At 36.3% G+C, this 19,003-nt stretch overlaps 1 protein-coding gene across 4 annotated transcripts in view; it reads right to left on the bottom strand.

The window, feature by feature from the left end:
- Nucleotides 1–416: 416 nt before the first annotated feature.
- The window catches only part of LOC103560769 (solute carrier organic anion transporter family member 1B3), a 77,558-nt gene continuing 58,971 nt past the window's right edge, over nt 417–19,003 (bottom strand). For all 4 annotated transcript variants that reach the window (XM_070620744.1, XM_070620743.1, XM_070620745.1 and 1 more), the window contains 5 exons: nt 16,912–17,077; nt 14,576–14,760; nt 8,537–8,601; nt 3,758–3,875; nt 417–1,120 (listed from right to left, as the gene is read on the bottom strand). In XM_070620744.1, coding sequence (XP_070476845.1) covers nt 910–1,120; nt 3,758–3,875; nt 8,537–8,601; nt 14,576–14,760; nt 16,912–17,077 — 745 coding nt within the window. In that variant the 3' untranslated portion in view covers nt 417–909. The remainder of the gene's footprint in view (nt 1,121–3,757; nt 3,876–8,536; nt 8,602–14,575; nt 14,761–16,911; nt 17,078–19,003) is intronic.

Here is a 19,003-nt window from a genome sequence, read left to right as displayed (position 1 = left end):
ACAGATCAATGGATCAGAATTGAAAGCCCAGAAATAAAACCACACATCTATGCATGTTAATCCTTGAGAAAGGAGCCAAAAACATACAATGGAGAAAGGAAAGTCTCTTCAATAAATGGTGTTGGGAAAACTGGACAGCTATATGCAAAAGAATGAAGGTAGACCATTATCTTGCATCATACACAAAAATTAACTCTAAATGGATTAAAGATTTGAATGTAAGAACTGAAACTATAAAAATCCTAGAAGAAACTATAAGCAGTACACTCTTTGACACTGATCTTAGCCACATCTTTTCAAATACCATGTCTACTTGGGTAGGGAAAACAAAAGAAAAAGTTAACAAGTGGGATTACATCAGACTAAAAAGCTTCTGCAAAGAAAAGGAAACAAACAAAATGGAAAGACAATCCAGCAACTGGGAGAAAATATTTATAAATCATTTACCAAACAAGGGGTTGATCTCCAAAATATATAAAGAACTCACACAACTCAACAAGTAAAGTACAAACAACCCAATCAAAAAATGGGCAGAGGATATGAACAGACGTTTTTCCAAGGAAGATATACAGATGGCCAATAGACACATGAAAAGATGCTCAACATCACTAATTATTAGAGAAATGCAAATCAAAACTACGAGATATCACCTCACACCAATCAGAATGGCTATAATTATCATATATTCTAATCTTAATCACAAATGCATAGCCATATCCTAACGAGAACTATAATTCCTTTTCATTTATAGTTTATTATTATAAATTCATAGGTGATTCATTGTTCCATCATAAGTAAAGAGTGTGAGATTTGTCAGTGAAAGGAGCAGAAACTTCTCAAAAATAACATCCTCCTGAATTAATACAACATTGGTTGGAAACATAGCAACAGAAGGATTTTTTGCTCTCCTTAGAAATGTGTTTCACCATCTGCTCTGGCAGGAGGTACGGAATGTCCATCATTTAAGGATTCTAAGTTTGCTTCATTCATGGCTTTTTTTCCATTTTCTGATGCCTTGGTATCTTTTCCTTGAAGTTTTTTCTTCATAGTGAAAATTAGTACAACATATAAAATCAGTGCTGCGAATTTTAAGCTGTCCATCAAGCCCCAGTAGGTATATCTGTGAAAAGAGAAAAAGGTCAATTTTCATTTTAAATTGCGTGGGACAATTTACAGTGCTGCTCTCCAATATGAAGAAGACCTTAAAAGAAAAAAATGATGTTTGAAATTATACATAATATTAAGGCAGCAATTCTAGTGATTCTTTCTATTCAAGCATAAGGAGCTTTTGATTATTTTAAAAAGAATATTAAGCTACAGAAACTAAGGATGGTCAATGATCTACCAGGGTACTTTTCATAACCTAAAGTACATTTGGAATGTTTAACCTTCTCAAAGACAGATTAGTTCATATGTAATGTTAACAGATTATAAAAGAAATAAACTGACTGTGAGATAATGAAATTGAATCCATTTAGATTGAGCCAGGAGCTAACGCTTAGCTTATTGGCTAAATGCAAGCCACAAACCTGTGCTATGTGTCCTACTGGAAGTTTTCAACAAAACCACATAAAATTACCTAGCACACATGGTCTATTCCTATGATTCTGACCGTTGGTTGCACAGTGCAATCACCTGAGGAGATTTGAAAACTCCCATGCCCAAGCCAACCCCATGGCCAATTAAATCAAAATTTCTGAAGGTGGGACACAGAAATCAGTATTTTCTAAAGCTCCTCCTGTGATTACAATGAACACTGACCAAGTAGGTTAGGAAGCACTAACTAGCCTCATGACACCTTTAACTATATGTGGATAAGCTTTCTGCAAAAAATACTTTGAACAATTATTAAGTTTAATTGAAGATGAATGAAATTAATTATATAATTTTGAGCTACTTAATCTTAAGTTTCTTAAAATTGCAATAGAATGTTGTGGTGTACCAAATGTGATAAAAGAAATATTTTAAAAGTCTTCAAATATATTTGCCTCATGCTTGAGTTGTGTCAAGTAGTTACCCACCAATGTTAAACTTTTCAAAATTTCCATTACTATCAAGAAAAATTAACATGGGTTTCTGGTTATGTGACTATTGTTGAGAAAACTTGAATAAGTTGGGTGTAGATTTAGGATTGTTGTCATAATCTAGATTTCCACTCATCGGATTAAGAATTGTTGATATTATTTGCCTATGCGAGATAAAATCAATGAACAATTATCTGGGTACCTCAAAATATTAAATCCAAAAAATTATAAGGTGACTATTTACCATTTGTTGTGTATTTGTTGGTGAATGCACGGCTGTTTTGAAAAATTCTACTTTAGACAATCTTTAGGCAATTACTTTGCAAATTACTTTAGGTAATTTTAGGCAATGATCAAAAGGGAAGTGATAAGGGTCATGAGTGAGCTACAAAGTGGTAAGAGTTCTAAAGAATGGTCATTATTTCCAGCTGGCTGGAATGGTGCAAACTTTAGGAAAGAAGATCACAGAGTTGGAATCATACAGTACAGAGCTTATTCAGACTGCCTTCTTTCATTTAGCAATATACATTAAGGTTCCTCCTTGTCTTTTTGTAACTTGATAGCTCATTTCTTTTTATTGCTGAATAATATTCTGTTGTATGAATGTACCACAGTTTGTTTATCTATTCACCTATTAAAGGACGTCTTGGTCACTTCCATTTTTTGACAATTAGGAATAAAGCTGCTATAAATGCTTATGTGCATAAGTTTTGTGTGGGCATAAGTTTCCAACTCATTTGGGTAAACACCAAAGAGCATAATAGCTTGATCATACAATAAGCCTATGATTAGCTTTGTAAGAAACTGTCAGACTGTCTTCCAACATGGTTGTCCCATTTTGCATCCCCAATGGCAGTGAAAGAGAATTCCTATTGTTCCACATCCTTGCCAGCATTTGGTACTATTTATTTTTGTTTTTTTTAAGAGCTCTTTATATATTTAGGACATTTGCCTTGTGTCTGTGTTATGACTTACAAATTCCTTTTCTAATTTACATTTTGTCTTTAAAATTTGCTTAAGGTAATTTTTGGGATACAGGGTTTTCAAAATATTTTATCATTTTTTTCTACTATGGTTTTGGGGGTTTGGGACATACTTAGAAACACATTGCTACTTCCTAGATAATGAAAATAAATTCTACCATGATTTCTTCTAATACTTGCCATTTCATATTTTAAATTTATATATTTATTTAACCTGCAATTAATTTTTATTTGAGGTTAAGGTATTATTGCAAATATTTTTTTCTAGATGGCCATCCATTTGTTTTCCTATCAATAGAAGAGTACAGAAACAATTTTTTCCTTTTTTTTCCCATTGACCTGTGACTAGAGCCCATGCTGGTCACTCTCTCTCTTCCTAGAGAAGTCAGGGGCTATTGAGTATAGTGTTTTATTGCCCTCGTTTTAGTATTAAAAGTGTTTTTGGAAACAAGAAAGATTTGACTACAAATTTCAATCTTTTTTCTATTAGCTGTATGATTTTGAACAAGTTACTCATTCTCTTTGATTTTTAGCTTCTTCACGTTTAAGGAAAAAATCCATCTCCTACAGTTTCTATGAATATTAAAATGAAATACCATATTGCCTGATACAACACGGAATACAAAGTTCATTAAATGGTGGCTATCATTATTAATATTATTATCATACTGAAAATGACATCTCATTCTTTAGGAATTAGTATAGTCAAAGGAAAAAATCAATTAACGAAATAGATTTATGGCAACTTACCCATACAATATGGAATTATATATCCTACAAGACCCTCGCTTCCCATGGCTGTTGATAGACCACTTCATACACGCTCTATCAATCAGCGCCCCAAAATATATAGGAGCTGGAATTCCTCCTGCAGTATGAGATAAGAAGGTGTTAATCCAAGGAATATGTTTCAAATGTAACTTGGTGATATTCCAGATCGACACATTTTGGATTAAGTAAAAGTTGAAAATTTTGGAGGCTTAAATCTACTTGAGGGTCAAGATTGTTAGGACTCAAAGGCTCAAACCCATAGTAATATCACAGACATCTTTTATTTACTCTCACCCTCTCAAAATACATGCGGAAGAAGGAACATCATATGCCTGTACACTCTATTCTTATAATGCCAATTAACTTACCATGCCAGAGGGTGGTAAAAAAGGTGAATGTTGTCAGTAAAATGGGGAAGTTATGTTGGTTCCCATGTAATTTTTCTTAGGCAAGGAGAGCTGGAATAGTGGCAGTAGAATTACAACGTCACAGGGAAAGGAAAAAGTGCTCAGTTCGACTGCAAAAAGGCAGGAGACTTTTCAACTCTACTTTTAAGAAAATTAAAAAGTGAATGCCCATTGGAAAACTTTTAGAAATAATCAACAACTAAAGCAAAGTTGCAGGGTATAAAATCCACTTACATAAATCAGTAGCATTTCTATACTCTAATAATGAACTAACAGAAAAAGAGCTCAAGAACACAATACCATTCACAATAGCAACAAAAAGAATAAAATACCTTTGGGTGAATTTAACTAAAGAAGTGAAAGACCTATACAATGAAAACTACAAGACTTTCCTGAAAGAAATTGATGACAATATAAAGAGATAGAAAGACATTCCATGCACATGGATTAGAAGAATAAACATAGTTAAAATGTCCATACTACATAAAGTAATCTACAGATTCAATGCTATCGCAATCAGAATCCCAATGACATTCTTTACAGAAATGGAACAAAGAATCCTAAAATTCATATGGGGCAACAAAAGACCCTGAATTTCTAAAGCAATCCTGAGAAAAAAGAACAAACATAGAGGCATCACAATCCCTGACTTCAAAACATACTACAAAGCTACAGTAATCAAAATAGCATGGTATTGGTACAAAAACAGATGCACAGATCAATGGAACATAATTGAAAGCCCAGAAATAAAACCACACATCTATGGACAGCTAATCTTCAACAAAGGAGCTGAGGGTCTACAATGGAGAAAAGAAAATCTCTTCAACAAACGGTGCTGGGAAAACTGGACAACCAGATGTAAAGGAATGAAAATTGACCATTCTTTTTCAACCATTTACAAAAATAAACTCAAAATGGATCAAAAACCTAAAGATAAGGCCTGAAACCATAAGGCTTCTAGAAGAAAATATAGGTAGTACATTCTTTGACATCAGTATTAAAAGGATCTTTTCAGACACCATGTCTTCTCAGACAAGGGAAGCAACAGAAAGAATAAACAAATGGGGCTTCATCAGACTAAAGAGCTTCTTCAAGGCAAGGGAAAACAAGATTGAAACAAAAAAACCCCCACTAATTGGGAAAAAATATTTGTAAGTCATATATCCGACAAAGGGTTAATCTCCATAATATATAAAGAACTCACACAACTCAACAATAAAAAATCAAACAACCCGATCAAAAAATGGGCAGGAGACATGAACAGACATTTCTCCAATAGGCACAGGAAATGATGTTCATCATCACTGATCATCAGGGAAATGCAAATCAAAACCACACTAAGATATCACCTTACACCCATCAGAATGGCAAAAATAACCAAAACAAAAAGGAGCAAATGTTGAAGAGGTTGTGGAGAAAAAGGAACCCTCATACACTGCTGGTAGGAATGCAAACTAGTGCAGCCACCATGGAAAACAGTATGAGGATTTCTCAAAAAATTAAAAATAGAAATACCATATAACCCAGCCAGCCCACTACTGGGTATCTATCCAAAGAACTTGAAATCGGCAATTCCAAAAGTCCCATGCACCCGTATGTTCATTGCAGCATTATCTACAACAGCCAAGATGTGGAAGCAACTTAATTGCCCATCAACTGATGATTGGATAAAGAAGATACGGTGTGTATATACATATATATATATACAATGGAATACTACTCAGTCATAAGCAAGAATAAAATTGTCCCATTCACAGCAACATGGATGGACCTCAAGGGAATTATGTTAAGTGAAATAAGCCAGATAGAGAAAAGACAATCTCTGTATGACTCCACTCACATGTGGAAGCTAAACATGTAGACAAAGAGAACAGATTAGTGGTTACCAGGGGAAAGGGGGCATGGAGGGTGGGCACAAAGGGTGAAGTGGTGCACCTACAACACGACTGACAAACAATAATGTACAACTGAAATTTCACAAGGTTCTAAACTATCATAAACTCAATAAAAATTTTTTAAAAAAGTGAATGCCAACCCTAGGATTCTCTCCCCAGAGAAGCACAGGCCCAATGTCGCAGAGTGCTGGCTCCTGGCAGGTCATCCTTTCTTGGCTCAGAGCTCTGCTTCCACCTTCTTGGCATCATTAGAGCCCACAATCCTGCATCTTCTCTCCCTTGGTTGCGTGCATTTTTAATACCTCCTGAAGCTGCCTAGGCTGTCCAAGTTAGGCCCTGTGGTGCTGAATTTTGTTTCTGTTAATGTTCTGATCACAATGATGCCTAGGTTTCCAGTGGTCTGTGCCTAATCCAATTTTTATTTGTGGTATATGATTTTGCAGAACGTGAGGCTTCTCAGTAACACATATGTTGCCTTATAGCAGAAGTGCCCATCTGCTCTTATGACTAGATTGACTCAGTTCTAGCATTGTAACTTAACCCAAAGTTTAGGGACATGCTAGTAGAGATCTATCCCTCAGATAGTGGGACTGAAATATTCATGATTTTACTTTGTTCTTCTTTGTATTTTGATGAATGATTTTCAATTTTTATTTTGTTACATAAAAATGGTAGTGATTTATATTTGACAATTTTACTGATCCCGTTTACTTTTAATCAGTCTCAGTTTCCTAAGAGTAAGAAATCTTAGGATGACAAGAGGCTGGTGTCTGAGGCCAGTATATCTGAGGAAACTGGTACTGAGAAAATAGGTGAGAAATTTGCAGGTTTACGCAAATCACAGCCACTCTTTGAAAAATGAAAAATATATGCCAATAATTGATTTTACTCATACAATGCTACTGGTTTGGCCAAACTTAGTGATTTAAATGTTTTATGTGACAAACTTGGTCTTAATCATTACTGGAAGTTTAAAACTTCAAATAACCCCAGCTATTTTCAGTTTAATACATTATATAGACCTTCCACAATTTACACCTATGTTGTATGCAAGACAATTGTTTGTGAATTGGAGGTTTGGTGTCATTATGTATTTTTTCCACAGAAACAGTTAGGTTCTCTTGTGGCGTATTGGACGTATCAAAATAGGCTGCCCACAATTAGGATGGCAAAATTCCTTTTTTCCTGTTTTATGTCCCAGAGGAGCTTCCTCTCTTCTCAGTCTCACTTCAGCATATCAGAAGGAATATGAGACCTCCAGTTGCCATTTTCCAGCCTACATTCTGAGAGTGAACCATCTCCCTTGGATCTAAAGGAACTGTCAGGATGGACAGAGGCTGGGAGATTAGAGAAGCACCGAAGAGAATGCTGGGAAGAGAACTGTAATGGAATCCTGCAGCACTTCCGTCTTCTTCTTCTCTCCCATGCCCTTTATAGTTCCTCTTTTTACCTTTGAGGATCTGTGGCCTTCTCCTCAAATACACTTCTTGGACAACATCTCCAGTGTAATTTGGCCAGAGTTATGCTTCCTTCTTTTGCTTGCAAAGGGTCCCAGGGATTGACCCCTCCTACTTGTTTTCCCTTCCGCCATCAGTGGTTGCTTCCAAGCCATAATCAGTCTTCCACCCCAATCCCTGGATGCATGAGGCCCTTCTCCTACTTCCCAGGGATGAGAATATAATGGTAATAGGTATTACAAAGGAACACGCACAGGAGTTAGGTTAGAAGCTGTTACCAAGAAGACTCTGTATGGTCTACATGGCGAATGGCAAGATGGGAGAAAGGATGATTTCCTAATCTTATGCTAATCACCTTATTTGAATATTTAGAAATAGCCCTTTAACCTCTGGAATCTACAGTCCTACTCTTTAACAACAAAAAACACCAGTTCTTGAGGTTTCATTCATTCAGAACTCCCCCTTATTCCAAGACGCTCAATTCTAAAATTTTAGTTCTCCTCTCCTCTTGCATTTTTAACTTCTGTTAAAGGTTAGCTGTCCCAGCCTTGGAGAACTAGGCAATTGGAAGTGGGGCAGCAAAAGTCCGCTTCTGTTATTTCACACAATCTCAGCCTGACCAGATCTCCAGGCCTCCCCAGCTGTCTGGGGCCTTACCTCCTCAGTGTGGAAGGCAGGCCCTCCACTCTGCCTGTGGGAAGAAATGTTCCTCAGTCTGAAAGTATAACAGTTTTGAAGACATCTATCTTGGTGTTAGAAAGAAGGTAAAACAAATAGGATGAGTCCTTATTCTAATTTGACTTTCACCAGAATTAACAAAGTCTCTTTTTCGGCCACTCAGTTTTCCTCTCATTATTTTTCATTTACCACAAAAATAAAAATGTTTTTTACTTACACCTTTTTTTCACTTTCTTACAATTGGAAATTAATTGCATTCAGCCTGTGAGCTTTGACACAAAAATTTATATCTTGAATTTATAATCTCTATAGTTATCATACCTAGTGCTCGTATGGTTAGTGCATGAAAACCCACCGCCAGTGATTTCAGTTCAGGTTGAACATTTCTGAAATAAAATAAAGGCAAAGAAACACTAAACATCTCTAAAATACCAGACTGAGTTCAACATTAAAACATTTCTCAGTGTCATTGTTCTTCACGATCAAATGAAAACCCCCAAGTGGATAGCTGATATGATTTAAAGTTAAATTTTTAGTTGTTTTAAAAATAAAACATTTGAATGATAATTATTATTCCCTTATTTATTTAATGTGCTTCGATTTCACAACAATTTAACAAACATTTTCACATTTGATCTCTATAGAATCTTATGAGATAGTGGTTGGAACAGACTTTATTATGCCTTTGAAGAAACTGATTTTGTGTGGCCTATTCGGTTCACACAGGCCGTATGAGCAGATACTAATCTAGGTCTAGGTGTTAGTGGAGCTTTCTACCATCGTTGTTAACAGAAAAGTTGACTAATATGATTCATGAACTATATAATAGAACCAGGAGGGTCAAAAGGTATCTGTTTTGTAGTGTCTAGTATGTTTAAATGTCATTTTAAAAACAGCAAGCAATCTGTATCCTCTCTTAGAAATTAACTCACCCTTGCATTTAGAAAGTTATTTCCACAATTACATTTTTTTATGTTCAATGAGCTGATGACACTACCATCCTTGGGATGATCTAACATATAGCAAGCAAAATGAATTATGTGGCAGCAGTGGCAGGGTGGGGAGAGGGTGATTGAGGCTCCAAAATCCTGTTTTTGCTGAAATATTGCTGAAATACTGAATTAACTGATATAAAAAGTTATTATTATGTTTTTGGTGAGGAAGATTGGCCCTGAGCTAACATCTGTTGCCAATCTTCTTCTTTTTGCTTGAGAAGGATTGTTGCTGAGCTAATATCTGTGCCAATCTTCCCCTATTTTTTGTATGTGGGATGCTGCCACAGCATGGCTTGATAAGTGGCGTGTAGGTTCATGCCTGGGATCCAAACCAGCAAACCCCAGGCCACCAAAGTGGAGAGCAAGAACTTAACTACTACTTGACTGGGCTGGCCCCCCTAGTTATATTAATAGCCATGTATACCATCCTCCCAATGCTCTGGTCTCCCAGTTTCTTGCCTTCTTCCATCCCTTGGTCTGACCTCCCTCACCCCATGGTCATGCCTATCAGTACACACTTTTCTAATTCTCAATTTTGAACATCTCTCTCTTTGTAACCACCTTTTAATTCTTAAAACTGCTCCTCTAATAAACTAACTCCAACAAGCCTCAGGCCCACAGGGCTCTTCCTCCACCTTTCCACAGGCCATCTCCATTTGCACGTCCTTGCTTCCTTTCTCATCATGGTCTTTCGTTATAACCACTCCTTTCATATACCCTGGACTTTCTTGTCCCTTTCATCCTTTCTTGTTTCAGACAAACAAAAATGCTTTCATCTAACCTCTGCCTTTTCTGCACCTATACCCAAAGATCTACACTGACTGGAGGAAATCATTGGAATATGCAGACTGGGCTCCTTTTAAATTCAAAAGCACAAACTCCCAGGGGGCCTCCAGTGCAATCCTACTCTATTTTACTAGTCTGTTTTCCAGGTCAGTTTATTCTCTCAGTCTTCAAAACTACTAGTCCCCATTCTCTGATCTCATCTCAAGCCTCTTCCTTGTTCCTCCTCACCCTCAGCTGATTACCTTGCTTTTTATTTAACAGAGAAAGTAAAAGCATTAGGAAAAGAATTGCAATGCCCTTGCCTCACTAAAGCTATGGATGTACTCACCTTTTACCAACATAGACGACCCTCTCTTCTATTCCAGAGTAAAACTTTGTGCACTTGTTCACATCCCTTTTCATCTTACCCTGTAATTGTTCCCCCTTCTTCCTGCATTACCAGCTTCCTTCATCTCTGCTGGATAATGCTCATCAGCACACAAGCGTGCTACAATATCTAGCACTAAGCATAAGCAGAATTCTTGATCCCGTATCCCTGTTGGTTACCACAAATTTTCTCTGCTGTTTTTTTTATAACATGGCTCCTAATAAGAATTTTTCCTACTGGCTATCTGCACTTCCATTTCTTGCATTTTTTTCACGATCCTTTGCAAAGCAGCCTCTTTTCCTCCAATCTTCATGCATTATTTTTGTTAAGAATAATAGCAACCCGTACATAAAAAAATCCAATGGTTACTTCCTAGACCTTAACTTCCATGACCTCTCAGCAGCCCTTGACACAGTTGCCCCTTCTTGATACATTCTTCATTTGGATTTTGGGATACTACCCTCCCTTGGTTCTTCTCCAATCTCATGGGACCTCCTTGTCAGTTTCCTTGATGGGATTCTCCTCCCATTCTTGGTCTCGGTAGTTAGAGTGCCTGAGTCTTGGTCCTAGGATCTTGTTTCTACCTGTACTCAGTCCCTAGAAGATCTCAACAGTGCCATGGATTTAAATGCCACCTATATGTTGTTAATTCCAAAATTTACGTCCTTGGCTCCAATATTTCTCCTGAATGTTAGATTGTATATAAAACATTATCGCTGGATAGCTAATAGGTATCTCAGACTTATGGGGATAGAACAAATTCTTGCTTCTCCACTTCCTCCAACCTACTTTTCCCTAGTCTTCCCCAGTTTGTTCAGTAGTACCACCATCCCCCCAGAGCTCAGGCCAGAACACGGGGATCATCCTTAAATTTTCTTTCTTACATAACACATTCAATCCATCAGTAAATCCTATTCACTTTGCTTTCAAAACAAAACAGAGACTCAGATCGCTTCCCACTTCCTTTAGCATCACCATCCTCAATCAACCTACCATCCCGTGAAGAACTGTCATAGCCTTCTGTTTTCCCCGATTCCATTCTTTTCTCCCCAAAAACATGTTCTCCACACAACAGCAAGAGGGATCTCCTAAATGGATAAGTCAGTTGTACAATTCTAATGCTTAAGTCTCTCTGCTGGCCTCTCAATACAATTATAATAAACTCCAAAGTCTTTACCGTGAACCACAGGGTCTGTATTATCTGGACCATGCTAGCTCTCTCATTGCAATTTTTACCTCTCTCTTCCTCACAGTCTCTTGCTGATCTTGTACATGTCAAGTATGCTCCACCTCAAGGCCTTCACATTTGCCTGTACTTGCCTCGATTGCTCTTCACCTATCACCATATCAGCATGGCTTGTACCTTCAATCTTTATTCAAGTTTCTGGTCAAATGACTTCCAATGCACAATATCTGAACTAGTCCTGCTTATCAGCCCCTGCCCCTTTTCTTTCTTTCTTTTTTTCATCTGGTTATTCTCATCTATGGTCTTCCCTTTCCCTCTCTGGGAGCACATCAAGCCAAGCTATGGGGGCAGTGCAATGGGGATCCCCAGATAGATCCTGCATTACCAGTTACAGAGATGTAGGATGATCAAAATCCCAGTTAACGAAGATGAAGTGTGCTTGCTTCTTCACCAAAATTTAGTAATGGTGGGCTCTGCTGAGGGCCTGAGCAGCATACCAAAGAATTTGTTGTTAGACTTTTCTTGTGTTTCCGTTTTTTGGATTTGCAGTGATTGGTCAATTGCATTCTATGGGAGAGACAGACCCCTGACCTGGTGAGGCTGGAGGTTCAGATGTTCACGGCAGGGCATGGTCCAGCTTAGTGACTGATCCCTTTCAGTAGCTCACATACATGATTGAATAAATGTTGTGGCTCCAGGAAAATGCTCACTAGATTGACTACACTTTGTAGAAGTGAAGTAGGGTTGTTTATCATCCACATCCTGATCACAGCTTTAGGCTTGGTTACTCTATGATATGTGGATTTCTTCACGACTTAACTATTCTTGCAGAGAGGGTGGCTTTTGATAAGAGGAGAGGAGCTCTTAATGGTGAGTCTTCTTCTTCTACTCATGTCCAGTTTTTAAAGATTCACAGGGGGGTTGAACCTTCAAATACTTGGGAGGGAAAAGTCAGAAACCCCCTTCCCTTCAAAAAAATTGTTTTGAAATTATTTCAGATTTTCATAAAAGCTTCAAGAATAGTACAAAGAATACCCTCCTAGTTCCTTTCACCCAGATTTCCAAACATTAATATTTTATCATCTTTTCTATATTTGTCTTGTGATTTATTTTTCTTCCTAATGCTTAACGCTTCTTCTATTTTACGTATCTACTTATTTATTTATTGTTTCTTCTCCTATACCCATCCACTCACCCTCACTGGAAGCTAATGAAAGCAGGGCCTCTATCACTTTTGTTCACAGGACTGTCCTCAGAGCCTAGAACTGTGCCCGACACATATCATGAATATATACTGACTAAGAAAATATCATCCCTCCTCCTTAGTCTATAGTCTAGTTTTAACAGTAACCTTATGATGTAAGCATTGGAAAATTAGTAATAGGATGAAGTTTATATTTTTATTCTACGGTCTGTTTCACATGTTTTCTTTCAATAAAATTGGAGGCTGGTGAGAGATCAATAAATGTTTTTGATAAATGGTAATGTTGATCTTAACCACTTTCTTAATAAGATAAAGCTATCATCAACAATGGAACAGTGATATCTGAAACCCTTTTTCTCCTTATGAAAGATTTTAAATTAAGAGGCTAAGACCTGTTGAGATGGAAGCTAATGTGGAGTTTTGAGATGACTTCCTGTAAGTTGATGAATCTGTAATCTGGCAAATATGGAAGACTTCTCCTTTTGAGTAGACAACATTTTATCTTAAGGTAGAGCTATATCTGTGGAATAAATTATAATGAATAATTTGACAAGATTTGGGGTCAGAGTAGAATTTAAACAACTGTAGACTCAGTTTACCAGTCTGTACTCATTTTAGCAAAAGTTAATACATTTGTTTCCTTTCCCTTCCATGTCATGCTGTTGGCTGACAGTGAATCTGTGGTCAACTACTTAGTTCTTAAAAATATAATTAGATGTTAACCCAGGTCACCATAGTTATACGTGTATATTTTTAAGACCTGCATGCAAGTCTTTATATGTTTTCAGTTTTAGGTGATTGAATGATTAAGCAATAAGGCTTGTATTATCTGCTCCGTTCCTAATTCTCCAATCTTATCTTGAGCCGTACCTCTCTCATTCAGTATATTTCAATCAACTGGTTCTTTTTGTTCCCCAAACACCCCAGCTCTTTCCTGCCTGGAAGGAATTGATACCTAGAATCTCTTCCTTTAAAGTTCTTCATTTGGTTAACTTTAATTTATTCTCTAGATCTTTAAACTAAATGCCACTTTTTTTGACAAGTACTTTCTGAGTCCTCCTCCTCACAGCTCCTCACCTCAACTCTAAATTAGGTTTCCACTTATCTTTCCTTTAATAGCACTCTTCTCCCTTATTAGTACTAATCACAATTTGTAATTACATGTTTATTTTTAAGCTTATTTGTCTCAGGTCTTCTCTGTCATACTCTAAGCTGTATAAGAACAGGCACTTTATCTGTTTTATTCACCATGGAATTTTCTTTATCAAGCATGGTCTAAATATTTGTCAAATGAATGAAGAAAGGAATGAATTCTGTTCATATATTTTTCTCTTGTCTATCGGGGCTATATGAGAGACTAGGTCAAAAGCCATTCTGAGGGTGGATTAAAAGCTTTGGAATATCATAGACTGAAGCATATTATACAGTCTGGTTCCCAAATGTTTTCTTTCAATGAAACCAATAGACGATTTACCCTGACAGGTCGATCAGAATGCAAAGCATCTCAAAATTAGAAGTTATTTTAGAATCATACAGGCATTCTTTCATGATTGAAGCAACTGTCAGTCGGTCTGTGTCTTAAAATTCTTTGTAAAATGAGAAAGTATGGAAGCTAGATTTTGTAATGGAAGAATCGGACAAAATTGTTGCTAATTATGGCATTTGAAGGATCACAACAGTCCTAAGAAAATGCATTCTTAGAAAATTAAAATGTAACAAAATATCAATTTGAATTTCGAATACATTATGAAAAAATATGTACATTTATTAGGTGTGTTTATAATCTAGTACACATAAAATTGCTTTAAAAAATCATACTCACTTAAAAATAAGCATGAAAGTTGAGGCGCCTCCCAATGCAGTGAAAAAATGATACATGGTTTGCACTGCCAAATAAAAATAAAATTTTCTTTTACATTTATCATCTCTTGGGCATTCACCCAAATGAGCCGAGTTATTTCCATTCTGGAAACCAGTTGCTTCCACACAACTACAGTTATAAAACACCTAAAAAACAGTTTTTGAAATATTACAGAACATATTTGCAAAATCCGACCAGGCTGTAAGTACATTCCATTATATTTAAAGAAGTCTCATTTATCCAAGCCAAAATATTTACAGTTTTTAAAGAAAACAGTCTAAAAATACAGTTGCTTAATAGTTGAAAAGCAAAATAATTTTCTGGATTCTTTCCTAGACAAGAAAATGCAATTCACTGTTAACATTTAATTCATTTCTAATTTAAAAAACAGAAAAGAATAGAAGAAGTTAGTGTGAAATTCTGTATATAATTTTCACATGAATATAAATTCTTCTTACTATTTCTCTTCCACTCACTTTTACTTTCCATAGCACACCTACTGATGCTCTTTAACAATCTCTATAAGTGTCAGGGACAGTGCCTGTGGAGGGATTACCCAGGGAATCCAGAAAATATAGTAGTTTGAGATGGCCAAAACCTGGGCTTGAGCTACCCATCGGAATGGGGCAGAGTCCCAGGGAAAAGAGGCCAGGCAGGGGTGCTGGAATTCTACTTTGGTTAGCCAGCACAACATCCTAGAGCATAATGACAGATTATATGATAGATGATGTTATTACCAGAGAGGTTCAACACAACAGAATACCCTAACAGTTAGACCACAGAAAGTGAAAACTTAGGAACAAATGATTTTAGAGATTTAATTTGGCAGGGAGTTGATGCAGATAGGTGACTTTTATAAATTCTGTTCTGAGTCTAGGCTAAACTAAGGTTTAAGGGAAGTTTGAAGCTGTTAGTGCTAAAGACCAATTATTGAAAGAGAACTGACGAAGAATTTGAATCCATACTTATTGATGGCCAAGCTTTACTTTTTCACTAGGGATTATATGGAGGAATCCTTTATGTAGCAAGCCTACTGGCCAATAAAATCAAACTTAGGCACAAAAAACATTATTTTGAGTGATTTAAAAGGGATGGTTTATTACTAACGATTTGGTAAAAGAACTCACCAGTAGCTCACAAATGGTATAGTCATTGCCAGTATTAAGAAGATGATGTCTCCATAGCAGACAGAGCTCTCTTTAAGATTCTAACTTATGTCTCTTCCAGGTCTTCACTAATGTGCAAAGTGGGATCAAGGATTAAGTGGGGGTACTCTCAGTGAAAGGCATGATAGTCATGAATATGAGATGTGGGTTTTTAAGCATAGTCCTTGGGCCATATTTGTACAAATTTATGGCCCAGCATCATAGAATCTAGGTGCTTTGCTCTTCAAAGTTGTCAGCGCCCTTCAATAGTAAAATTAGTAGGACTATGGACAAGAGAAAGACGGAAAAATTTTGAAAATCAAAGACAGAAGGGTATGCTAGAGACCAATGATCATAGCTGATTGTATTACCTATGCTGGTGATAGCAAAAGGGTCCAGGAAATGCTCCCCAACTTTGTGAGATATTCAGTAGATTGGAGTAGAATAGAGAACATCATACTGGGAGAACCCATAGTTTGTGTGAAAGGGAATATTTTGAGTAAAGAAGCAGTTGGCATTTCTATGGGAGATGTTAGCACCAGGTAAGCAGAACAGCAAGTTATACTGGGTAGAAGAAGTGCCAGCCTTGGGCAAATCAAAGCTGGAAACCAAGATTTGGATAGTCAAGTGAACATGAAACATTGATTAATTTCTTGGAAAGTCAAAAGGGTAATGAATCTAGAGATAAACTCATCAGAATCTATATGCAAAATTGCATATTGATTGTTGTCCTGGAAGGCAGGAAGTGCTGACAAGGGGTTGGCTCAGGACTTTTCTCTAACTTCTGAAGGGTAAAGTATCTCCAACTTAATGGAAATCACATACTTTAGTCAAATGAGATGCTTCCTAGAGATCCTAAATGCAGTTAGATTCTAGAAGGTCGTATTCTTATAAACTTAAGGGGAAAAAGCAAGAGTAATCTCAAATGAGAATTCAAGCAACAGGAAAACCTATTTGTGTCCCAAGCAAGATTTTACATGAGGCTTTGTTTACACAACATCACAGCCATCACAATGACAGACAATATTAAGAGTCTTTTTCTTTCATCTTTTTGCTGGAGACCTTAGTTATAGAAAGATTTGATAAGTAATTGTTAAATCAAACTTGCAATTTTGATTAACGAGAGGAGAGGAAGTAAAAACTAATACTCACTATTGGCTTTTTATTGCCACTTGAAGAATTGCATCCTGCTAGACAAGGTGATACGTAAGTGATTCCATTGTACCCACAGACTGGTTCCCATTGATTTTTATCACAATTGCAGTCTGAGTTGCAATAAGAAAGTGGTACATTTATATGAGATGCCACTGGATTATTTCTGAAAATATATGATAGATATATATCAAAAAGAGAGACAGAGAAAGAAGAAGGAGGAGGAAGATGAGGAGGGAAAGAGAAGAGAAAAGAAGGGAACAGAAGAGGAGAGAGGAGGGAAGAGGAGAAATAAGGGAAAGAGTGTCCTTTAATTAGAGAAATTTGATGAGTGATGACACCAACATGGCAAATTTTTTTTTTATGCTCATTAACTTTTTCACCCTCCACCTTTATCCAGACATGATTTATGACCTAGAGAAAGTAAAACATAAAAAAAGAAACCAAAGAGGATAAGTAAGACTTAGATGAGAGGTCTTTGTGATTCTATCAAGAAATTACTCATTAAATAAGTCATTTCATTTTTCTGAGACTCAGTTTCTCTTCAGTAAGATAATGACATTAGGTTAAGTTTCCTCCCAGTTCACTGTGAAGTCTCATGAATCTGTGAATGTTATTTAACTATGTTGAATTTATAAATCTATATTCTAACTACATGAGAAAAGAATTCGACATGGTCAAAACAGAACCCCTGAGGATCAATTTGTAGAAATCAATAACAAAAGAATCAGTTGAGAAAGACTAGGAAAACTCCATAAACTTTTCAAATAAAACCACAACATACTTTATAATGATTTACTGTAAACACGGTTATAGCCATAAAATATAATCTTATAAAATGGCTAAAATTGCAAAATAGATTATTTGTATGATTAATTTTCATCTTATAAATATTTAAAATTATTCTTCTGTTTTGGGTAAAAATCTTGATAATTATCGAGGACTGATGAATTATTCTTAAATAAGAAAGTAATTTACATAAAGGAAGAAAAAAGTAGATTCAGAAATTCTATTATCAATAATTTTACTAAAAAGCATCTAATACCTAATTCTGCTTGAGGACATATGAAGACATATGACTGGGGGTGGGGACATAATGATTAATAACCAAGGTCAGACATTACAGTCAGATACTCTTATGTTCACATTAGTTCTGCCGCTTCACAGCAATGTGACTACTCTTTCTAAAATCAGTTTTACCATTTTTAAGTCATAGACGATAACTCAACCTAGTAGGAATTTTTTGGAAAAAAATTAATTGGCAGTTCTCAAACTTTTTGTTCTCAGCAGTCCTTCACACTCTCAAAAATTCTTGAGGTCCCCGAAGGTTTTTTGTTCAAGTAGGTTATATCTATTGATATATGCGCTATTAAAAATTAAAACTAAGAAAGTTTTAATACATGACAAGCACATATGTCATTACCCATCAAACTGAGGTTATCATTACACATCTGTAGCCTTAGAAAACGTCATTATACACTCATGAGAAAATGAGAATGAAAAAGGCAAACACCATCTTGGTATTACTATAAAAATAGTTTAGAATTTGTTGACCCTCTGATAAAGTCTCAGGAGCCCCTATAGACCCTCAGACCACATTCTGAGAACCTCTGCACTAATTCATACTTTAAAAATTTATCCCACTGACTAGAATTTCACAAATGCTGAATACATTGATTCTATTTGCTATTATTAGACTATGAGTTCCACAAGAACGTTGGTGTATCCTATAAATCTTCTTGGGCTCTAAGGAGGCGCTCAGCAAAATTTTACTGAATGAAAAAAAATCCCATAGAACTCTAGCTGCCTTCTTTTAAATAGATGGTGCAGCTATTATACTTGTTTTCAAGGAACTGGCTTTAGGCTAAAGCCTGCCCTGACAACCAGGGGGCCCTTGGAACAAATGATGTCGTACAGCATTAGTGTGAAGTCTTTGTATGACTTCAAACAAGTCCATTTCTCTGGGTCTCAACTAATAAAGGAAAAGGATATGACTTTTGGGCTGCATGATCTCTAAGGTTCTTTTACCTCTGAAGTTCAATGTTCTAGGTACTCTGTACTTTGATTTACCAGAGAGAGTGATGGTGGATAG

The sequence above is a fragment of the Equus przewalskii genome, chromosome 5, assembly GCF_037783145.1.
Source record: "Equus przewalskii isolate Varuska chromosome 5, EquPr2, whole genome shotgun sequence".
Classification (NCBI taxonomy): Eukaryota; Metazoa; Chordata; class Mammalia; order Perissodactyla; family Equidae; genus Equus; species Equus przewalskii.
This window is presented reverse-complemented; position numbering and strand designations above follow the sequence as displayed.